Genomic DNA, 25,416 nt, shown 5'->3' on the forward strand with positions numbered 1-25,416 from the left:
AATCAGTGTCAATAAGACGTTTACGTCATGTTACAGTGTTAGAATACACGGTTAATAAACAAGTGTTCGAGAAATCTAATAAGGAAAATGTTCCGTCTCGGTGTATGGGGCCGTTCAAGTAATACGTACTTTGTTTACCCCCCAGTTAGTTCTGGGGGGGGGGGGTATGTACTTTGTGTACTTTGATATTACCCCCCATAAATTGTCTATGCTTGAACGCGAAATCCGTTGTCGAGGATTCCTATAAAAAAATTACTTTTGAGAGCTTTGCTTGAGCTTTTATTGACATGAGGGGGGGGGGGGGGGCTTTTAACGTAATACTTAAACGGCCACGGATTTTTTTTATTATTTAATTTTGTAATATTTTTAAGTAATACATATTGCTAATAAATGAACTTATTAATTATATTTAAAAAAATCAATTTGATAAAGGGAGGAATTGGACAATATTGTTATATAGACTAAGACAATGTGTTACCTTAATATAATTATTTATTTGAATAGAATATAAAAATATTACCATACGTTTTGCTATGCTAAGCAAATGCATCAGTGTTATATGATAAGTGAGTTAATATTACATCGAGGGAAACGACGCCTTAAAAAATAATTATCTTAAGAGGTTGGTCAGTTTGTGCTATACTGTTTTATTTAATTTGTTTCTGTGAATATTTGTTTAAAATTATATTTTTCGAGAATTTTTTGTTATATTATATAATTGATTATTTTTAAAGATATTATTAGTCAAAATATATGTGTGTGTTAATATGTCTATGTAGTTTATTATTACGTGTATATTAGGTTTCTTAGCCCGTCAGCGGCAGCTTTAGCGAAAGTAATTTTGTCAATTTAACAGCAGCTCTGCCGTACTGCGACTTAATGATTATTGCACAATAAAGGCTAAGTTACGGCTTCGTCCAAAAAATATACGAGTGATTTCATTTTTTTTTAGAAGGCACACATGCCGGAAGCTCACCTGATGTTAAGCGATATCCGCTACACATCGACATTATTATGAAATTTAATTTATTGTTAAATTTCTGTTTGAAAATTTTGACTGGGACGGTTTATTGTTATTGTCAATTAAAATTAAATTTATGTGTAAGAGAACTGGTTTTTATTCTTCATCCACAAAATAACTGGATCTTTTTATAGGTTTTAAATAGGCTTTCAGCAGGTCTCTCTTTAATCGGCAGCTCATGTCACGAAAGCATGAGCTGATTATATGTCTCCACCGCTTTCGGTCCAGCGCATCTCTCATGACAGTGTCAGTTCTGAGGACGATGAATCTTTCACGTCATCGGTCCATCTGGTTGGTGAACGCCCACGCGATCTTTTGCCTTCTGTGTGAACCACGATCAGCTCCAAGCTCTCATCGCCTCTGCAGTTATAGTTTATAATCTAATTTATCAGGTACTATGATCTTAACAGTTTGTTACCACACCTTTTACTTAATAGCAGCCACGAAAGCTATTAGTATAATATATGTAAATGAAAGCTTTATAAACGCTGTAAAATACTTTTATTTAAACAAAACAAAGTTCAAAAGTTATGCTGGCATTGTTCTTAAGCACCTAATCTAATGCTAAATCGAACTATTATTCCATTTCGTCGCCATACTTGTTAGTGACGGATGGAGTTGCTGGGCGTGGACTGGGGCGGGTCACGGCCGGTGCACTGTTCGGATCCACTCTGAAATATTGGCAGACGCATTGCACACATACCCATACATATTTATTTAAATACGTTCTTTAATTTGAGGAAAGTTTACCGTATGGACGGGATGAACATAAAATGTTTGACAGTAATGAAGCCCATGAACATTTTGTATTGATAATTTTGTAATAAAATAAAAATGGCGCTACAATCTTGTTAGGCCTGGGCCTCATATTTCTGTATCTGTTTCATGGATATGCAAGTAGGTGATCAGCCTTCTCAAACAGCCACGAATGTTTTGGGTCTAAGGATAGCCAGTTTCCTCAAGATGTTTTCCTTCAACGTTCGAGCTAATGTTAAATGCGCACATAGAAAGAAAATCCATTGGTGCACACAGGCGGAGATCGAACTTACGACCTCAGGGATGAGAGTCGCACGCTGAAGCCACTAGGCCAACACTGCTCACAATTTTGTAACAACTGAAAATTACAATAAATTTTTGCATGTGCCAATTTTTAAATCTTACTTATAAGGATCCTGCCGGGCGTCATTGTACTCGCCGCGGTTGAGTCTGCGCAGCTCGTCGTAGGACTGAACGGGCCGGGGCGGCGACAATTCTGGTTCTAATGGTTTACCTAAACAATCAATATCATATAACTAGAATATGACAAACTACCTATGTTATACAGATTCTTTGACTCGAGAGTTTAGCAGCCAAGTAAAATATGCTTGAATTTAAAGCATGCCACAAACACTATGGCTATGTTATCTTTACCATATCAGTTGTCAGGAACATAATTTTCAAAATAAATAAATAAACTTATTACATAACTGAATTGGCCCCTTTGCCAGATGGTTTGTATGGTTAATGAAGATGTTCTTTAGAAAATTAATTGTAGGTTATTAATGGCAAGGATGTTTTTTCTTTAGGGATATTTATATAATACATTAAAGAAGTGTTTATATCTATTTTGAATTTAAACTAGGTTCCCCCACAAACTATAACATGTTTGATGTACTTTCCCTCCACTAATCGAATTTATTTACACCAAATAAAATATTAACATTTTTTATTTCATTTTCATTAGAATGCAAGGCTGATCCAAAAAGTCTCTGACCTGACAAAAAGTCAACACTACCCAAAATCTCACAATAGTAGCCGAGATGACATAGGACTGGTAAAGGTGAATTATCTCAATATTGCAATTAAATAGCCAGGATTTCTTCATACATGAGTTAAAATCTATCTTAGGATGAATGGTATATACCCTTTTTACCCAACTATATATCCAACTGTTCTGAGATCTACATGAGCATGATATGCAGAGTATTTACAATTTTGTTACATGGCAAGGACAACTATTCGGCAATGCTACAGTGTCAATCAATGTACCTGATGGGTATGTCAGGATGAGACATCATCATTATTATAATTACATATTATTAAACAAGTTATTAACGGACCTGGCAAATGTTCTACAATTTGTTAGTGCCTATAACAATTAGTAACTAATGTTGGTTATTATATTATGTGTGAAGTTTTTATTGGATATTCATTCCTGTTGATTTAGGTTCACATGTTAAGACAAGACTGTGTTTCTTGTGAATAAAAAAATAAATAATTTATATTTGTCTATCGTATAACACTTACCATATTCAGAGGTTGCATTAAATGAGTCCTCCGAGAACAATGGTCGGTCAGTATCAAGATCCAGAGAATTGCCAGGGCCTGCATCTGAATATATGTCCCCTGGAGCTGCACCAAACATTGTAGGTGGAGCGGGAGCGCGTGTGGCACTATAATTAATGCAATATCTTATAATAATATATATAAAAATAACAAAACAACACTTCAGATAATCAATTGTGATTGTAGAAAAATATACTTATTGGTATAAGTATTTTTTTTTGTAAATTTAGTGTTTCTCAAGTGTATGATAAGCCTTAAACTAAAACAATTATTGTTCAAGTTTTTAAGGAATCCAATCCAGGACCAAGAATGTATATGTGCCACCCCAACTGACACTAAGTAATTTTTTGAATTATACATACCTAAATTTTCCTTCTTTTCTTTCTCTGAGGAGTTGACCAATGTAACTACCTGGAAGAGCCATCAACTTCTCAGCACATGCTTGCTGGTAAGACAGCTTACCCAAGAAATATCCCACAATCACTGCTAAGGTCACCTTTGGGAATGCACCAAATCTTGGGTTGGGCTTGAAGTGACCTATGAAAGAAAACTTTATATAAAACAATATCACCAGATCCACATATGGGATTCCCTGCTTACAAAGAATTTATCTTATTCACAAACACAAAAACAATATGGGACTTGGGAAGGGGAACTAAATATTATATTAGTGAACCATGTACCTTGTTGCACACCGAAGAAAGCACCAAGACCGAACATAGTACCTAAGGGCAGCGATCGTTGAAAGAAGCTTTCTGTGTTGCATTCTTGCAAGACACGCAATTCTTCTGGCGAAAATTTGTGCGGCGCCTAAAAACTACTACATTAGGTATCTATTGCTCACCAAAATAATTCACAACATTCGTAACAATAACCTTACCGCGGATGCCTGTCTGGCTGAGCCTGGCGGAGATTGACCACCACTCTCGTGACCAAATAAAGTTGACTCGTTCATTAAATAAAATTTCTACGACTCAACTAAATACTTAGGAAAACTTAAATATTTATTGCTCATGAAGGACAAACGTAACTTATTCTTGGAAGTTAAAAATCTTGCAGTAGCAGGGTGCTTGAACTTTTGAAAATTGATTGTAGAATTGGCAGTGACAGTACACACTGACAGTTAACCCCGTAATCTTTGTCTGGCCGCAGAGTATCAAAATTATCGAGATAGTGCGAGTGCGACATTAAATGCGGATAATGGTAAAATCCTGCAATTTCGCTGGGAGCACTGGACCATTTGGGAGCATCATTGCATTCGTAGTAGGTACTTACCTACACTGAGTAAAATTTTAATTTAAAATTTTAATATTACTCACTGAATTTATTTGAAAGTAAGAAAAAGATAAGAGGTGAATATAAAATTATAAATAGCTTTTGCTAATGTATTACTAAATTGTATAATCCTAAAATTCAGTAAGTTGGTGTAAATTGCATGCATCTAAAATAAACAATACATATTTTAACATCAGTTAGGAGGTAGTTTTAATTAACGTTTCTTAGGATCCAGAGGAGGATTGTTTTCCAAATGATATTTTCTCATGACGTTTCCAAGGTGGCTATTTGTGGGTAATTTGCGCAATTTTGCCTCACATTTGGATATGTATGAGAGGCGACCATATATGTGGCCCACAAAAGCAGCCACCAGAACCTTGGGCACGGCACCAAAATGGGGGTTTCGGCTCAGGAACTCTAAAAAAAAGAAAACATTCACAGAAGTAAGTTATTAGCAGGAACGTCAACGAAAAACGTAGGTATAAACATGTAAAACAAAGTGAAAGAATTTAACATGGCTTACTTCTATGAAGTTTTGGTGGCGTCCCTACAAATAAAAAAAATCGCATGTTAGGTGAATTACCATACTTAATTGCAGCGTAGGTGACAGTGGCAAAGAGCGTGCTGAAGGGCAAGCAGCGTTGGTAGAAGCTCTCTTTGTCGCACTCTTCCAGCGCTTTCAGTTCGTCGGGCGAGAACTCGTAATAACGCAGAGGGTGCGTCACGTTACGTACGGGAGGACAAGTCTTCTTTTTGCGAGACTCCGCGTAACAGCTACAGTCCTCCTCCTTTTTTTCATTTTTGTTACTCCCACTCATAACGAAGATGGTTATTCCATCTTTAATTTGTAATAAAACACTGAAAATATTTACATTTTTACATTTCTAAATCATTACCCAAATGACAATGACGTCGCACTGAGCTAGTGAAATTTGTTTCATAATAATTTCGCGTGTTAAAATGAGGTATAATAGGAGATTTAACAGGAATTAATAAAATACCATTTGCCTGTGTTTTATGTTTATTATCTACATAATGCTTAATAGATTTAAATATTACTCAAATTACAATTGCTTACTCATCAACTGTTTTTTTGTTGTTAAAAATCAAACTGGTATAATGTATAGAAACATTAAAAAAGAATGCCACGGGCCACGAATTGATTCATTCAAAACTTCAGTGTCAAATTCCTAGTTACAAGATTAATTATGTCACAAAATTTTCACAAGACTGATGATATCCCATCATAATAATTCCGGGAGAATATGAGCTTAGGCTTGTCGCGCGGTATGTTTGTCAGTGCCGTGACTTTAGCGGTAGCTTGGGTGACTTCCGCAACAGCTCGTTATGCTGACTACTCTGGCGCTCGTATGCCCTTCTACCATGAAGACTATCACAACAGGGACTCCTTACCTCGTGACGATTATCCTGAGCGGTCACCCGATGCTTCTGTGCCTTTAGATTATAAATACGAAGAGCCATCTAGCGGTACAGTTGGATATTTTCAAATTTTATAATCACATACTATATAGTATTAGCACTGCATAATAATATAAAAAAAAAATTACAGGAAAATATGAGGGACAAACTGAAAACAGTGTTGAAGAAAATGACGCATGGCAAATCGATAAAAAGAACAACCGACCCATAGATGAAGAAGAGGATTACAATAATAATATAGATAAGTATTCCGAAGAGCGAGAGTCTAATCACCGTGTAGAAGACAGACCGTCCACCAAAGGAAAAAAGTTAAAGAAAGATGATCATAACTTGTCTCATCAAGGACGTCGACGATTTACCAACTCTAAAAGTAGATCACGGTACTGGGACCAAGTCGAGGATGACAGAGATATTCAAACAAGAAATAAAATAGATATTAGAAACAAGTTTAGGCCTAGAGGAGAAGTTAGGCGGGCGGGAAGAAGAAAAGCTCGTGAGAGAGAAGATGTGACTAGCGAAGCTATTTTCGAAGCAGACCGAAATTTTGAGTCGAGTGAAAGCAGTGAGGAAGAGTCTCTTTCGCTTCAAGGTATACGAAGACGGGTGGGCTATGACAGAAGAAAAGATGATAGCAGTTTTATCCCTCGTGATTTGGGATCTATGGCAGATAAAAACTACCCCAACTACGAAGAGTATTATGATATGAAGAGAGCCCTTAACATAAGAAATAACCTACTTCCAAATCCTCGAACTAAAGGTAATTATTTAAATAATCTTATATCCATATATAATTATACTATTTCTAAATTAACCACTGACTTTCTGACATGGTCGTACATCTACGTCATTCATCAATTTGAGTGTCGTCGTCTAAGTATTAATTAATTCTAAATTTTGTGCCCAGTAAGTGAAACACCGATGCAGTTATCAGTTCGACCTCTCGAAAATTGGTTCCGTCGAGCCAATATCCCAGAGGCGTCAGGTGAGCGAGCTACGCTATCAGAATCTACGTCATCACTTCTGCAAAACACTACCACATCCGCCGTTACTACAACTCTCTCAACAGTTAATAGAAGTTTAAAGACAACAGTGCACTTACAGAATTCATCTGATTTATCACTGGCAGAAAAATCAAGATTGTCCATATTAAAAAAGGCTCAGAGAAAGGAAAGTATAGGTGGCAACACCCTGACTACAAAGCCGCCTGTTTTGATGCAAGTAACAGACAGATTGCAAACAGTTGTAATGGTGGAATCTCCAGGGTCTCATCTGCAGCGAATGCAGGCAAGAGAAATATCTGACGACTCGCCTGATCGTATTGCCCGAGCCAAGCGTCTCATGCGCCACAAACTTTTAAACAATGCTAAGAATATTCATGAATTAACTAACAACTGGGACGAACTGGTCTGCGACTATATTGATGTGTCACTTCTGAACAAAACCGCAAGCTTGTCTCTTCAATATGGAATAGTGTGTATAGTGAATATTATATTATTTATGATTACTTAACGTATTGTATCCGGGGATATGATATTAAAACATTTTACGATGAACTTTTATTTTATTGATTTGTACTCCATAGTATTTTTTAGTCTTAAAAATCTAATTACGTTGCTCTGTTCAAAGTACACAATACCGTATTTCTGAGAAACGTTCATAAATAATTAAAATAACATTATTGCAGAAGTTCAAGAATCTTCAAGTACAACAAGTGTGGCAGAGCGTGAACTATCGGCGGTGTTGAGCCGGCATCAGCGCGCTGAAGTTGAAGATCCAGGCGGGCCCACATCCCGTGCTCTAGATATCGATGTTCAGTTGCCCACTTTTCCCAAGGGGGCGCTGGACTCGGAACAGCAGCATGTCTGGAACGCTTTTGTACTTCACAATCGGAGCTTCCGGAGTACTATTTCCTCATTAGTGACATTTATATCTTTAATACACTACTTACAAAATTATACTTCATTATTTATTTTCGCTCTAACATGCTTTAATAAGGATTACTTATTGATTATTAGTCTTACCTACAGTATTATTACTTATGAAAATATGATATAGATATGCTTCTAATAATATAATAATAAAACTAGTTCATCCCAAAGAAATATTTCGCAAATATTAGAATATAGGAAGATCATTAAAGTTTTTCGATCAACAAAAATAAATTCAAAGTATATTTGGAATGTTTCTTAGTTTGGGTGTTGATGTTATGTTTTTCTGTAAGCGCCACCTTGTGACTTAGCATGGGACTAAGTGGGGAGATTTGAGGAGGTTGAATGTGCGAGGTGCGGAGGCCAGCAGCGGGAGGGCGGTCACCGGCGCGGTGGCGTTAGGCAGCGTTCAATTATTTATTCGCCGCGCGTGCCGCGGGCCGTAGGTCGCTCGTGGAGTGCACACGGGGCCCGCGTCTCCCCGTCCGTCTCTCGTTGATCGCGTCTCGTGATAAGTGACTAGTATGAGTGACAGGGACAGGTCGTCGCCCTCCCTCACGGACACCCCGCTCAAGACCTACATCGGCCGGCACGACGACGACTACCCCCTCATAAACGGAAACGGTGAGTACCATCCCCGTGCTCGTGCTGGGCGCGCACCGGCTCTAGGGCAGTAGGTCACGGGCCGCGTGCTAACTGCTGGGGTCCCTACGCGCACTCGTTTTGCCGCATTGGGTCTGCTACGATTTCGATCGACCCGTCCCGACTTCTCAGCACTGAATATAGGTATATGTAGTAGGTGCAAAATTATGCGGATGTCGCGAATTGTCTAGTGGTAGTTGCTAGTGGAAAGAAAGAGTGAGTGGTGATCGTCTTTGAGGTGGTGCAGAGGTATGGAGTCGGCGCCGCGGTTCTCAGCTGTCGTGGATCGATACTTGTGACCTTAAGACTCAGATTAGAAGTTTTCCAAACACTTTTTGCGAGCACTGAATGTTCCGTGTTTAATAATTATTACGCCTTCACGAATTGAAAGGTTAACTAACATTGACTCAGCGATTATATTATTCAAAGTTTGTTTGTTAGTTTTAAACGTTACTCAGAAACCTCTAATCCTTTAAACAATATGTCAGCAGCATCCGACGAAATTCTCCATCAGCGAAATCTGACGAGCCAGTGTTTGTTGTCATGACAGTAATTCACCTCGGTATTAGTTGAGCTAGTCGTTTGAGAACATATTATATTTTTGCCAAGGCGTAAGTCATGTGACCGCAGCGCATCGCGGACTTTTAGAATACTCCAACACAATAATATATATGACAGAGTTTGCGTACGTATCCTAGTCATGTGATTTACTGATTAATTATTTTATTCGGAGTTAGATATTGACTTATTTTTTAGTAATAAATCTGAAATAACATTACGCATCTTGGTGAGGAAGCAAGGAGAGATACATCGTTGTACTGAGAGTTGAACTGCGTTAGTCGAATAACAATATTTTCCAGTTATATAGGTTTAATCGACAAAGTTATACATTTTTACAAATATACCTTATCGTGTGTTATAAAAATATCAAAGTCGTGTCGAAATCACTATGCTAACAGAGTTTCAGTGCCATCGAGCCACTATCGTAATCTTTTTAATAAAATAATAACGATTCAATCTTGAGCTGACGTTCGGCTCCGCCGATAACGAACCCATGGTTGAAGATAGCGGCGGAGCGGGGAGTGAGAGAACAATAAGCAAATAGATGATGTATTTGTGGAGCTCGAACGGTTATTATAAAATTAGAACGGCCAAGTTATTTGGGCAGGAACATTGCTCTCACCGCGTCGTCATTCATTATCAGCTTATCTTGAAGCGTCTCCTTGCTCCGTTTATGATTGATTCCTCTTCGTTTGATGTTATCTAAACTAGTTTAATGTACACTATTCTAGTTTACAACATTTTGACGCTATAATGGCTCACTGAATTGAATCGTTCTACGCATTAGTCGAGTCAGTATAATTGAAAAGAGCCTTGGCCATCGTGTTGGTGAAAATTACATTAATCAATGTGTGAAGTATAGCGTGACCGGTCCAACATTTTCATCTCGGTAACGCAACCTTGTGCTCGGCGATCAGGATTTTTTAATTGCTTTATGCGATGCCCTGGCATGGCACCATTTCCCGGTACGCGTCACGGGAGATGCAACGCTCAATTTAAAATCAAATGTCGGCTCAAACCATCCATTCTTTTAATGACACGTTCGTAACATTTGCTAATTAATCTAAATGCCAGGGTTTATTATCGCCACCTATCTATATCTTCGTTGACGTATTTATAAAATACGTACTTACTCGATAATTTTAATTAAGCGATTACGCTTCCTTTTATTTACGCAGGTAAAGTAGATATTAAGTAAACTTAATAAAATGTTACACCTAACACGTTGATTCATTCAAAGGTCACAACTGTAGATAAATACATAGAATAATATTAATTTTGTTAAGTTTTATACCAGAAAATCAAAGATTCTGTAAAAAAATCTATTTATATACTTGTGTGGCAACGATATAAGTAACGCTTAAATTACGCGCATTTTAATGAGTTGTTAATGACATCAGTTGATGAGGGTGATATACGCATATAGTTGAATGATGCCACACTTTTAAAGATGCCAACCCATACAAATTTATGCTTCTGAAACACAACTCATAAGCTACGTCGATCACATATACATCATACACAATGTATCCACTGGCCATGGATTATTTCGATAGTTCTATTTTCACTTAATCTTCAATTGCCTACATTTTTTGGAAGACATATACCAACCACACTCTTGGACCACCTGGCTAGTGGTGGTGGTGGTGAATATGCTGAAAGCGATTGACGCATGGCGTATCAATATGTTTAGTTGTACATAAAGGGAGGAATAGGAACTAAACAACAGTATATTTCTGCGTTGGACATGGTCCCTAATTATTTTGAATTTTAGATGTGAGAATATTGAAAACCGTGCGTCACAGCGTAGCGTCCCTCTGGATCAAACCGGCTTTCCTCGGTATTGATTTAGCTGAATAAACTTTTTAACTTCCTCGCAGAAGTGCGATCATCCGGACCTATTACCGAATTAAGCAAATGGTAGCTTCATACATTTATATTTTTGCTCTTTGCAAGCGAAACGCGCGCACAGATGCGGAAAGACTTTGTCAAATAAATAATTTAAAAGTGAATTTATTTCTATGAGGTCGTGCATCAAATAAAATATCCTCATAGTCAATTTGACTACTTACGGAAATTCCCTGCCCTGCCTAATTGTTTTTCACGGTCAACAAATATACTAATGTTGGAATTAGTCGTTATTAGTGTGTATGAAAATCTGTGCATTTTCTACTCGTAACAGTTATTGATATGGATACATAAATTACATTACCATGTAATCATTACTCGAATGAGCCTTTAATATTGCATTTACATCTAAAAGAACTAAATTATAACTTTCATTACTATATCTTGAAATGTACTGAATATAAAATATTAATTATAAACAAGTAAATAACTCGTGCGATGAATGCTTTGTAAATATTAACATAAGTTTAATGTAGTAATTTGGGTTTGGTTAACTCATTTGATTCTGTTTGCCTCCAGTGGAATAGTGAAGAGTTCTACCATGAACGTTCTGTGTAAGATCCCTCATTAGTGACATCTCGTCAGTGGGTCAGCGTCGTGGAGCGTTATTTGTGTCGTCAATTCTTTTTGTTTCGTTCTATTTGAGACACCGCTCAACGAGCGACAACCGTTGTCACGACACATGTATTGTAACTTCTACTTTTGAAATTAAATTGTAATCGAATATTAGTCAATGCAGAACGTTTTCCCTATTTTCTGAGTTTTTTATTTTAACTTTATACGACAGAAAAGAAAAAATTATGTCTTGAGAATTCAGTCACTAAGATAATAATATTTGGAAGGGAAAAAAACATCTAAAACTACAGTGAAAACATATTACTAAATACGAATAATTAATTAGACGAAAAATAACTAATTGTTATGAACAGTTTTGGAATTCGTTTTAAAGAGAAAAAAATCTATAATTACGATTAAATTTAGAGTAATTTAAGTTTAGTTACAACTTCTGTTTAATATTTCGAGTGGATCGAAGCATCTAGCTGCATAGAGATATGGTTGTGGTCTCCGTGACCGAATTTACCATTAAAAGAAGAAGACCAGAGAAATGTTTCCGATTAATACCTGTAGCCAAGTTTCATCTTCAGTCAGAATACAAAATTATCACAACCACGTCCAATTCCACACTACGTCAAACATGGAACCAACTTTCCAACAAAGTATTTCCGAACCAATTCGACAAGTCCTTCTTGAAAGAGCCAATTCATAAAAAGCAACTTATTTCTCAGGCTTCTGGCATTATGAGTGATCATGGGCAGCGGTACCACCCTGCATGAGGTGAGGTGGAGGCCCGTTTGCCCCCTGTCTATAAAAACTAATATCACTTGGTTTTAATATTAATGATTAGTCATGTCGAAGTTGTTGATATCAATGCAAAAAAATATTTAACATTTCCTTAGACATATCTTTTCGTGATCTAAAACTAAACGGAGAACTAAGCTATAACATATAGGTACAATTTATACTATATAAATTGTAAATTTTAACCGTCTATCTAGATTATTATAGAACTCGCTAGACCGGATTAAAAGGAGGTAATTATTCTATGGAGTTTTAGAATTCCTGTGACATTTGCACAATGACCGACTTTTGTATCATCATGTCAGTTAAATGTCAGCCTAGGTCATTTTACTTGTATGCTAATTCTAGTTACAATAACTAAAATCACATGTCCTATTATCATGTCGTGTTGTCTGTATCTAAATGTACAATACGAAATAAACATGAATATTGAATACCTATAAGTTAAATTTCGCAGTAAAACGTATCAGTGAAGTAACCGGTTTTAACAAAGTTCACATTATCCTCAATGCCGTATTTATACAATAATAAACAATATGTTTATTAGGCAGCCATTGCGTTATTATTTGGGCTTATAAAACGACAGAAAATATTTTTTATTACGTTTACTTTATTTAATAATATAGAGTTATTTCGAAATAAATTTAAACCATTTTTCCGAGCTCGTTTAATGGAATTTCTCACAAATGAATAAGTATTTTATCGTCTAGTGCTTCTTTCGTATATTTTTTCTAAAAATAAACTGAATAGCCTACAATACCTACATATTGTGTAATACAATTTGACGGTGGAGATAGAGGCTGAACAACTGATATGTTTTCTTAATTGTTTAGAAATGGACAATTGGTTTTCGAACTTCTGTTTCTGATATAGTCGCTGTTGGAATTTTAAATATTTATTTTAAACCAAGTATCATTTTTGATACATTATTCATAAAGAAGAAAGTACAAATCAAATCTCGATATTTAATAGTTCAATAAATTGTTGTAAAACACATTTGCACATCCTTATCCTAATTTATAAACTTTCATCTATTAGATGAAGGTCCTACGTTGAATGAAACTAGTTTGTTTTGCTAAAAAACTCAATATTATTTAATTACTTCTGTGCCTATATAAATATTCCACATAATTATGTTTGAATATAAAAATACTCATACTAACAATTCTATTTAATTGTAAATATTTTAATCTGTACAAACAGCAAATGGCTATTCACGTTAGAGCAGGTTATTGAAGCGTGTGTTCGGTGAGCCGTGTTTGAATTGGATTTTGTGTGCGAGTGTCAGATGAATGCGAGCAGATCGTGGTGACAGGCTATTAGTGATAGCTTTCATACGACGGAATGAGTATACTGCTGTGTATCTGGACGAATGATTACTGAACGAATCTGAATAATACATTCACAGATTAATAATGTTAAAGTCCTCCTGATACCACATAAAAGCAGAGCCTATTTCAACGCAGAGGAATCAGTCACCGACGTAGTCCATGCGAAGCTGTGGTTAAACAACGTGCAGAAATCCTCGGATCAGTGAGGTCGCTCCGTGAAGTGACGTCTATGCTTCTGGAAGGAGCTAGGTTGACTTAGTTAGCCAGGACTACGCACAACGGACCTAGTGAGAGTGTAAGATTGGAAACTGAGTACACCAAGCAAACCATACAAAAACATAAATCAATGGCGCTACAACCATTTCAGGTCTAGGCCTCAGATTTCTGGATCTGTTTCATGATCATTTTTTAATCGAATAGCCAAGTAGGTGATCAGCCTTATGTGCCTAACGCACGCCGTCGACTTTTTGGGTATAAGACAAGTGGGTTTCCTCACGATGTTATCCTTCACCATTCGAGCTAATGTTAAATGCGCACATAGAAAGAAAATACATTGGTGCACAACCGGGGATCGAACCTACGACCTCAGCGATGAGCGTCGCACCCTGAAGCCACTAGGCCAACACTGCTCTAATAAAACCACACAAGCCTGTTAAAAATATATAAAATGATTGCCATTTTTATTACAGTGTGGGTACTGTAATGAACGCCTATTACATTATTATCGCGATATATAATTTGCAACTATATTTTCTTTTCATATCAAATAAGTTATAAGTGTATGTCATTAGTTTAAATCGTTACTGTGTCGACTGTAATAATACACCTGACACAATAATGCCTCAGTTCCCACACAAAGGGGGGAACCAACATTAATCTAGGATTAAACGAGGCTAGCCACCTTGTTAGTTCCTGCGTCGCTTCTGTCACACATAGAAGCAATCAGTTTGCTTAGCTCTGACGGAATATATGCTGGCAATAAATAGGGTTTGGATTAGATTTGCTAGTCAGTAGTTCAGTTCAATATCTGTTTGATTTCGTTAATCATTAAACGCTATCAGGTAAATGATAACGTATTAGTTTAATTATAAAAAAAAAACTGTGATACAATATAATATTATATCTTGTAGGAATCTTAAATTTATATACGTATGTAATGTTTTAGATAAAGTAAATTATATTTCGAATAAAGATCTTTTAAACCTCTTGAGTTTGAGTAGCCTTTGAATAAATTAAGGAGATAAATATGTTAATGATTTGATAAAATAGCCAGGTGGAGGTCACAAAATTCTGGCTTTAATGTTTTACGACATTACCAACAGTGATGCGGAGTCTGGTAAGCCCTAAACATACACTAGTCGTCGCAAAATTAAACGTTGTCACCCCTAGAATCGCATCAGCTCAAATCAATTGAGCCACGATGGCGTTTAGGTAGCCGGCACTTGACCTTGATCTATTTTACGAATTCCGATTTATTAGTGAGTCAATTGTTTTGTTGCGAGGACTCGTGTCCCGTTGAACTTTAATAACGGCAGAGCTGGCCTCAAGGTTGGGTAATAAATAGGCTATTGGTGGGGAAACCCAATGAAGCCGGGAAATAACGACCTCTACGGTGTATGACTGTTTGTTTGCCTTGGTACCTCTAAAATAATCATCGATCCTTTCCTCGGGCCTGGACTCGTACATTATCTTCTCTACGGATCTGAAATTGAATTTTCCAACAGTGAAACTTTAATGAGGCTGTCATAAGCATTATCTCGTCGACGTATAAATAGATAAGAAAATACTAGACGCATAGCGATAGTACATTATTGTCTATTTTTATTTATTCAGCCACTCGCTTTTTATATGTATTTTTTAATTTCTATGACCTGCAATTGTGGTGACAACAATATTTCTAAATTACTGTGAAATTCAAAAGAAAATTTGCTCTAAAATTTAAAAAAAAACGTCCAGTTGAAATCGTAGATCTATAATTAGCCAAGGTACAGCAACAAGTGGCGAAGCGTTGGACAGCGGTCGTGAAAATGTAAAAATTCAAAGGAAATAAATCAATTGAATGTTTTCGAACTCGTAAATCATGTAGAGGCACTGCCTTGACACAATTCTCATCTCGTCGGAGTTAATTTTTCTGAGCCCTGCTCATTTAAAACAGTGTACGATGGCGGTCCCGAAATTGAAGACCACTGTGAGCTCAGATCTCTACTGTTAACTCTCGAGCCCTTTAATCTCTCTCTTTAGTTATGTGTGACAAATCATTACTGACCTCGGCCAACATGCTAATTGTTAGCAAACAGCTCCATAATCGACCTTGAACACAGCGTTGGGTCACGCGTCAAGGTCATATACAAAGCCAGTTAGATATTTACTTAGATGGACGGATCTGATTAGTTATCCTGTTTCCAAATTTGATTGAAATATGTTAAGAATTATATGTTAAGAAGAACTCTACTCTACTTTAGGGAAATTGTACTCGTAAAATAATTCGATAATTTTAAATAATGCAAGTGCTACTGATAAAAGTTTAGCACATATATATTACTTAAGTGGCCAAAATTATAATAGTTTTGATACATTTAATGTTGAGTAGAGTACGTCCTAAATGGTATACAACTTAGTACTTGAATTCAGTTATTTATTGAATAATATTCGCCACGCTTGTAAAGGGGCTTCTAGACGGGCAATTTTTTCACGAAAATATACATACCTAGCTACAAGGGTGTGGCTGGTAGCATCAGCCAGCATTTACGGTTAGACTATGCAATACTTTTAATATTTTGAGTATGGCCAGGAAATGTTGCTAAATATTGTTTGTATGTCCGATGAATGTTTAGTGTTGCCGAAAATCGCTTTGCAATCTAAAATACTGCATTATGTCTCAGCCATATTATTGCTGTCTCGCTTTACGGCCTAAGTGCGTCCCTTTTTCATGCGATGTGATGTTTGCCACGATTCCATCGAGTAGCGCTATGTTCGTTTGTTTGTTTCTGTTTATTTTGGTTATAAGTACTAGCCAAGCCATGTATTTAGACCGTGTAAAGACAAAATAATGAGCCATATATTGTTGAAGAAATATTGCCGAGATATACATGTTTCAGATATATGCTGCAGTCATTTTTTTATATTCTCGGGATATAGTCGGTAGTGAAGTAGCCACATATTTCACTAAGTGTAGCTCGTATAGAGGCCCCTTAACACTAAGAATGTTGGAGTGAGCTAAATGTATAGCCTTGGCTCGTACAAAATGAGTTAAAATTTGCTTTCGTGACAAAAATACTCAAATCAAAGAGTAAATATAAATAGTGTAAGTTATCAGATCTTTTCGCGTAATTCAAGAGGAGTGTCGACTTAAAATTCTGAAATCACGTTACGCCATAAACTTATACACTTAAAAAAAATTACACCAATAGGTAAATTGTATGTGTTTTGAATCAGTTCCGATATCGATGCTGATAGAGCTGCGTTATTCGTAACATGACGATTAGATTACGCTTCATCGCCACTTATAATAATTATGATGGAAATTGAGTTCAAAATTTGTGCAAATGAAATGTATGTAATATCAGGTACTCTCTATACTAGGAACTCTTTTATAAATAAATTCCTGGAAAATCCAAATGAAGCTACGTTCTCGCAATTTATTAACATTTCCATGTTAATGAATACTTAAAACAAATATACATAGCGAAAGCAATTTAGTCAAAATTGCATTTTCGGATATTAAATCTACAACTACAGCGAATTCGTACTAATGCCTATACATTTTGCAATAATTTTCAGTTAAAGCAAATATTAATTATTTATACAAGTAAACTAATATCGTGATACAGATCGAAATAAACCCAGAAAATTGGTATGGATCATCCCTCTCAAGAATATTATCATCTTAACCTGTGGTTGAATAAAGTTATGAATTTTACGACTTGAGTCAATTCTAAGCGTCGTCGAGTATTTCATTAAAGGTGTCCAATTTACCTCATCACCTACCACAACCACATGTTAAAAAAGAATGATCCAGTTCAACATATGAAATGTCTATCAGCTATCGCTGTCTTGTCTTTCAGTCGCACGTCATTGTCCTTGTGCTTTTTGATTCCACGATGCAAAGTGCATTAAAATCTGTAAGCCACCGCGCTTACTACGCTGTCGGTTACTGCTTCTAGCGATATAACCATTTAATAGATGGAACATCGTACGAAAGACCATCTGAAAAGATTCGGTTATCAAAATCATTCATTCATATAGGTAACATAATGTACACTTATGAACGTCAAAAACAGAAATGTATATCAAATGCTTCTAATTTTAAATTTACTGCCAGTTCTCAAATCAAAGGCGTAGAACGGAAGAGAAGAACTGGCAATAAACTCACCGCCACTCTTTAGAGACTCCGTGACGCCGTTAGGCTTACATTTTGTTTTGTCACATATACAGATACAATTGGAACGAAGTAAGACCTTTATAATTTAATAATATAAAGTTAATACAAACATAAAGGAATAATGAAGTAGGTATTTATGAAAAAGTTGCGCAAGAAAGACAATATTCACTTAGAAATATCAATATTACTGATGGGAATTTAAAATTACAATAAAATCTTAGTGGTTTCTAAGATTGAGAAATACATACGATCCATTATAATGTCGTACGAGGAGGCTTAGTATTGATCCTCGGATCTGCCTTGCGAAACTCCTTGAGGAGTTAGTGACACAATTCACCCTAACATATAAATTCTAATAGTATGGTCTTACTTTATATTATTAGAATCGCCGTAAAGCGAAATAATGAAAGGATACATTTAACTGTATTTAAAATGTGGCTTACGTTTAATATAAAAATAAATGTGAAATTATATCACATATAAATATAGAAACTAACTGTCACGCAGTGCGCTAGGCTGCATACGGTCCACGAGAGGGGGGGGGGGTTTACATGTAGAGGTTAAGGGTCACACTACATATGACTTACAAAAAGGTCACCTAAACGTAGAAGAGGATTTCGTAATGGAAATACCTGTTAATATTAGAATGCTTCCAAATACTTTACGTTTAGTCAAATGTCTGATGTCGAGGGTAAAGATGCGCTGGGCAACACTCAGCCCGGGAGTTGGGACGCTGGAGACAGTAAACATATATAATTAATGAACTTGACTCGATACATGTCCCATAGAAAATATGTAGAAGATTTTCTTTTTAATTTTTATCTCTATTGGATATACACTTGAGCCCTGGCGAATTTCTTGCTAAAAAATTAAAATAGGTCTACATCTCTTCTATCGATTTCATCCACAGGGTAAAATCGAGTGTTCATGGAAGAGGGCTCTCCATACTTTTGAAATAAAAGCGCCCCAAGCTCTTGATATGTTTTCGTCCCCACATTATTCCACCACGGTAACCGTTAAAATTTGTGTCGTAAGGAAAATTGAAACCAGCCGATCGAGCGAGAAACTCCAAAGATGCCTTATGATAACCTGTCGAATCTCATACGGTTTGGCCAGATCGTTGGCGTCTCCAGGGAAGCAAATGGAATGATCCAGATTTTATAACTGTTTCTAAATTTTGCGAATATTATTCAGCGCCGGTTAAACCAAATAAGTTTTTGAACATTTAACTTTGAAATTCTTTTGCTAGTCTCGGAAGTTTAGTAAGCGCTCACGAAGAGATACAAATACCGCCTTTTACTTGGAATAATTTAATATGACGCTATAGAATATCTCTATGAATTTTTCCTACCCTCACTGACCATACGCATTTGACGAAAAATAAACATACACTCTTATCATATGAAATGTAAGTAAGTTAGTAAGTAATAAGTAGTAATAAGTAGTTCATTGAAACTACTTTGTGACAGACCAACTAACGTATTCGTGCCGCTCTACAGAGCAGATAGTTGGGTACTGGCTTAGAAGAATTCGCCTCATTAAAAGCGAAATACGCTTTCAAAAGATATAAAAATGTTCAACGATATACTTAAGTAGTATACACTTATATACCTAAGAAAGACCATTAAACTCATTTTCATCTGTTAAATATTAAATAAGCCAACTTTTCAGTGTTAACTACATATATTTTAATAACAAAAAATAATAATATTCAAAAGTTTATTTGCCATGATAGTGGTACAATTAGATCGATCAGCTACAAATATCCGCACAATCAGCCATTTATAAATAGGCATGCAAATGTCATATACAATGTTTTGTAATAAGAACATAAAATAATGTCAAACTTAAGTTATTTACAAATCGTGTCAAATCTATGGTCCAAATACTCGCCTACGCTATAAAGGCACTTTGCCTTTAAAAATTACTGATAAATGATAATGATCTATGATAATATTATGACGTTCATGTTAAATCCATGTCCAATCAAGACCTATAGTCGGGCTTTTTACCGTTTGGTTAATAATACTACCAATGGAGATAAGGAACTGTACGGCTAAACAATACAAGTAAGAGTTGTTTCTTAAATTCATATTGTTAAATTGATGTTTCGATTCGAAAAAACTATGTCAGTCTTACAGTTAGATTTGAGTCTTATAGGTCACTGGTTCCCTAGTCACTACGAGCTGCTCGGCAACGCATAAATGCTGATAACGTGGGAGTATCGGCAATTAGTGTCGTATAGGTATTACGGTGCTTTATTCACTAATTCCGCTTTGTTCATCGAATTGATCTAGCTCGTGTATGACCCGCCTCATTTTAGTTGATACTATACACATAGTTATATGGATTTGGCCGGATATTGCCGTTACTATATTACTATATAGCTTAAATTCCTTTACAACACAACGTATATAGTAGACTTCTTTCTGGTATAATAATCCTGTTAAAATTGTATTATAAAACTATACTATCAAAGTTTTTGGATTGTTTATCCATACATTTTTATAACGTTATATCGAAAGCCAAATATTTTTGAGGATATTTGTAAAAGTAGATAGCTATTATCGTTATCTTATTAGTTTGAAACTAGTATCAAATTTTAAAATAATGTACGAATCAAAGTAGTCCAAGGTAACAGTGGGAAAGTTAGGTTTGAGTTGATCTATTGCGCACACTAAGCTCCTGTATAGAAACGTAATAACGCCTATACGTAAACTAATATGCGGGCAGTGTTGGCCTAGTGGCTTCAGCGTGTGACTCTCATCCCTGAGGTCGCTGCGCATGCCCCGGCTGCGCACCAATGGACTTTCTTTCAATGTTCATTTAACATTCCAACGGTGAAGGAAAACATTGTGAGGAAACCGGCTTGCTTTAGACCCAAAAAGTGTATCACAAAATTTAATTATAGAACTGTTTGAGGACTAGCATGTTTCTAAAAACATGATCTTGCGGTTTTAACATAACCTATTAGGGCAGCACGACGTCTGTTGTATTCTTCTAAGAAAAAACAACACTAAAACAAATAAGTTTATTCTATAAAGCAGTTGAAGGATTATTAGATATTATAGAACACAATTTTAGATGTAATCGTATTAGACAATGTTAGACAGTTGAATTTAAGCAGCGATCGTAAGTGATGTTTTTAGTTTCTACATACTACGAGAGTGTAAGGCAAACTATATTATATTCTGTCATATAACAACAAGTAAGTATCCCCCGGCACAGCATTCAATGCAATAATCACCACCCATCGTTGCTCCCCTCCTGACAAATCAATGACTACCAGTGCGATCAGCACGTGGCGCATTCAAGGTACCTAGGTACTTATGTTAGCTTTAGTTTTCTCGCTATTAAATAAGTTGACATCGAGTTATGATGTGTATTGTAAATAGCTACTATTTCCTAAGATGCGACAACTGGAAATACCACTTGTAAAGATTACTTCTCCGGTTCTATTTACATACTTTTCTAACCTCGCCCTGCCTTAATTCAACGTTAATTCGTTAAGGAAAGAATATTCTTTGATTTAGAGATTTGTATTTATTGATATTGATACTAAACTTAATGAGAATATTGTAAAAAACACTTTCGCGTCTTTTAGTTGAACTACCCTTGTTTTAATGAAATTCCTAATATGTCTGCGATCAGCCGCAGACTCTAGAGTTGAAATTTTTATCGAGTCCGGGCCTTGGCACGGTCTCAAATGTACTAGTTTTGCAATAAATCTTCCGGAGTTGCAATAGATGTTGCCATCCCTCTGGTAAATCGCTGCGGAAACAACTCAGCTTAATGTGTGGCTCCAGAAATAAATGCTTATCGCCAATATTCGTCCAAATTTAGCATCTCTTGAGTTGGCTTTTATATTTTTGGTTAGTTCGTTTAGTTGTAAATATAACTTTTTATATTTAGGACTCTATAATTAAATTCACTAAAACGGTTATTTAGTATATCTGTGAGAACAATCACGTGAATTAGCTACGCCAGGCGGGGGCGATGAGCAGCAGGGCGCGGGTGAGGGGGCAGCAGGTATTCAGCGCTTTGAGATTTCAGTTTTCATTCATTCCTGAACACACGATACACATTTTATATTTACACACTGTATACAAACGATTCTATGTCTAAAACGTATATTTCGACGTTCAGATTTGTACTTGTCGTTGCTTATATTTATTTAAATACATTTCAATCCACAATTGCATATATAATTATTAATAGAAATATGTAGCTAATTAAATTTGTTGAGTTCGTTTCATGAAGTAATTAACTACTATCGACACGGAATAGTTATTCCGTGCCGATAATCATCGATTAGGCCAAGAGATCTCGGATCTTTAATTGCAATTATAAAATCAAATTTTAATATAAACAATTGATTTTGAAGTCTCGTGTGAAAAGGTTCATTTTATGAACAGATATTTTTGTTCAGAGTTGTTGTTTGCCGTAGCACCAATTAGTAAGTTTTTAAAGTGTCATTAAACGCGCTTCAACTGTTTTTAGTCCGGTGTGTCGTTTTACAACGCTTTTCTTCTAAACATTTCTCATTCCTCAACAGTGTAACTTTACCTATTTTTGTACTCGGAGATAATGTAATAGATGAGATAATGTATGTCGAACGGAAGCGAATAAATCGTATTTGTGTATAAATAACTCGGCTTGTAAACATGAATGTGAAGCCAACGCACAGCGCCGGGCTGTCGACACTTGTGGTGTTTCGGTAAAGCTTAGCCGAGACTGCAAGATATCCGTAACTGACCTACATAATAGCATAATATATATTGCCGCCTATCGCCCGAAACATACTGTTGTTATGAGAACGACCGCTTTCTTTTAATTTCTTCAATGTACTTAGGTTTCGTTATATTCGCCTTTGTCACACAGTTTCATTGTGAGGTACTCCGAGAAGTGGAAGTCGAGGGCGGACGCTGCAGCGACAACGTAGTCAATTTAAATCAGATATTATAAAGCTTCCATTTTATTCGTATCGTGAATACTTGGGGCGCTTTACAAATCGCAATTAAGCACGTTCGTCCAACAATTACTGTGCATGCTCATCAAGTTAACCCCTCCCCGGTGTCTGCCGGCAGTCGACTTCTCACTGCCGCATACCCATTACTACTGAATATTACATTGTTTTTTAACTACAACATCGTCTACAGCGATAAGTGGAGGATCGTTTGGTTTTTTCAATAATATAAGACTCTCCTTTCAGGTTTCTTCTATGTATGTTTGCCGTAGTCATTTTGTATGACTTTGATATTTAAAAGTGTAGCGAGACTTTGTTTTGCCGGCTTTTTCTACACACCTTGTGTCGTCTTCTTTGCCGATGAGTGACAAATTTCATGACGTGGAAAAAGTGTTTCCTATATCATATATTCCATAATAAACATATTTTTTTTATTATCTATTTTATGTGTTATTTGTATGTTTACTCGGTTACGATCTATTCAACTATAAGTATGTCAATTATTTATGTTACTGATTACAATTAAGCCTGTCGCTAAGGGTATATGACAATAATATAAGATTATTTTCAAAACGATAACATTGTCTTCAATAGTTAACTATATATTTTATTATTAAATGTACATTAACTGTTACATCTTTGGTATTCGTCAAAGGTTTATGGTTCTAATTCCCGCTAAAGGTTTATCAACAATTCAACCTCAATAATAATAATCAAATCAAATAATCTAATTAATTCAGAACGTTCGAAATATTTTTTATAATAAAGTGGCACTATCTTTCGACTTAAAGGGTGCTTCTGTCATCTTAAACTTTAATAGGATCAAGTAGTTTTTAAGGTTTGTATGTTGTTAGGGTCGCAGTGACCCTGCCGCTTGCACTTGATATTGGCTGAAGCGTATAGCATCTCCATTGCATGCACATAGAAGACCGCGACCGGTCGCATCGGATGGCAATGACACAATGATTACGATTCGTGACCTAGATGTGCCACAGCGTCGTGAGGAGGTTGCCAAGTGACGAGGCGAGCGGCGTTCTCTCACTCACTAGCGTTAACTCAATTAGCGTTAGGGCTCCACCGCGGGCTCCGAACCGTACCACTTACCGCGGCCCCGATCACCGATCTGACTCATTAACTTCTGAAAAGATTAGTTGCCTCCTTAATAGGTAATATTGGTTGACGGAAAGAGGCCATATCCTATCACTTAACATCAGACAACTAGTGTTGGTTGCGCGCTTCGCTACCTATCGATTACGACATGACACTCACTTGACCTGCGCCTGGGCACATGGTTTCCATACAACAAATATTGTTGTAGAAGATATTTAAAAAACATAATTAAAGCAAGATGTACACTTATAACATATACATACATTGTTATAATGACAATTATAATACATAGATCGTTTAGAAAAATATAAAAATGTCCCAGTACTAAGGGAAAAACGTTCAGCACCTCTAAGAAAATGACTTTGAAAGCCAACCCATTTAAAAATCGTAAAGTCGTGCTTTGTTGTAAATTGTAATACATTCAGTGTAACTTTGAGATTTTATCTATGACACGATGTTAATTCGTTTTTACCTACTGTGTTCTGTAAGCCAAATAATCATTTTCGACGATATATACATTTTGATACACACAAATTTATTTAAATATACACTTGTGAGATCCAATAAAATTTTATTGCAATCAATCGAAATGTATTCAAAAACGTGCTGAAAATATATAACTCGTGACATGTTCTGCATTCAGACTCTCGCGAATCCTTGTCGATTCTCCATTCAGAGCACGGCACCTGACGCTGGACGTGACCCATCCGTGTCCACACTGCCAGGCTTTATCACATTCCACAGTATTCTTGAACTAAGTGAAAATGCAATACGTAATGTAACGTCTTTAGCTATACTAAGGCTTTAAAGATGAGTATATGAAGAGATAATTCCAGTGAAGAAGCACAATAAAACGACTAAAATGAAGTTGGTCTGGAAAAATTTACAAAAAATGTACATCACATAGATACCAATCAGTGGAGAATAAGAAAAAAAAAAGAACGAAAAGATGCAACATGAGAATAAAACAAGAAATGTAACAGGATCGATGTGAAGAAGTAGGAAGAAGAAACTAGTAGGAACAGCTCAGGAGGGCTCGTTATCGATATCAGAAGTTTTATAGTAGTATAGTAGATAAAAAATAAATATAGTGTTTAGTATAGTGTTTAAAAACTTTGCATCATGGATGGTTATCATGGTCATGATAACGACCTAGACTTATAAAAAAT

General features: G+C 36.1%; 3 protein-coding genes across 10 annotated transcripts in view; 2 read left to right on the plus strand and 1 right to left on the minus strand.

Annotated features, from left to right (window-relative positions):
- Positions 1-1,505: 1,505 nt before the first annotated feature.
- Positions 1,506-5,541, minus strand: LOC123718946 (OCIA domain-containing protein 1). Of its 5 annotated transcripts, none has more exons than XM_045675961.1 (6): positions 5,205-5,333; positions 4,030-4,156; positions 3,709-3,883; positions 3,308-3,453; positions 2,183-2,291; positions 1,506-1,692 (listed from the first exon to the last, which is right to left on the minus strand). In XM_045675961.1, the coding sequence occupies exons 1-6, from the start codon at positions 5,205-5,207 to the stop codon at positions 1,599-1,601; spliced, it is 654 nt and encodes a 217-aa protein (XP_045531917.1). In that variant the 5' UTR covers positions 5,208-5,333; the 3' UTR covers positions 1,506-1,598. The 5 variants fall into 5 exon arrangements, with proteins under 5 accessions (XP_045531917.1, XP_045531916.1, XP_045531915.1 ...); XM_045675960.1 differs by lacking the exon at positions 5,205-5,333 and adding an exon at positions 4,227-4,790 and having other exon boundaries at positions 2,183-2,279; XM_045675959.1 differs by lacking the exon at positions 5,205-5,333 and adding an exon at positions 4,227-4,782.
- A 178-nt stretch (positions 5,542-5,719) lies between these two features.
- On the plus strand, positions 5,720-7,614 carry LOC123718566. Its single transcript, XM_045675188.1, has 3 exons — positions 5,720-6,109; positions 6,192-6,818; positions 6,966-7,614. Exons 1-3 carry the CDS (start codon positions 5,887-5,889, stop codon positions 7,568-7,570), a joined length of 1,455 nt encoding a protein of 484 aa, XP_045531144.1. The 5' UTR covers positions 5,720-5,886; the 3' UTR covers positions 7,571-7,614.
- A 797-nt stretch (positions 7,615-8,411) lies between these two features.
- The window catches only part of LOC123718474 (hepatic leukemia factor), a 64,880-nt gene continuing 47,875 nt past the window's right edge, over positions 8,412-25,416 (plus strand). For all 4 annotated transcript variants that reach the window (XM_045674997.1, XM_045674998.1, XM_045675000.1 and 1 more), the window contains exon 1: positions 8,412-8,613. In XM_045674997.1, coding sequence (XP_045530953.1) covers positions 8,514-8,613 — 100 coding nt within the window. In that variant the 5' untranslated portion in view covers positions 8,412-8,513. The remainder of the gene's footprint in view (positions 8,614-25,416) is intronic.

The sequence above is a fragment of the Pieris brassicae genome, chromosome Z, assembly GCF_905147105.1.
Source record: "Pieris brassicae chromosome Z, ilPieBrab1.1, whole genome shotgun sequence".
Classification (NCBI taxonomy): domain Eukaryota; kingdom Metazoa; phylum Arthropoda; class Insecta; order Lepidoptera; family Pieridae; genus Pieris; species Pieris brassicae.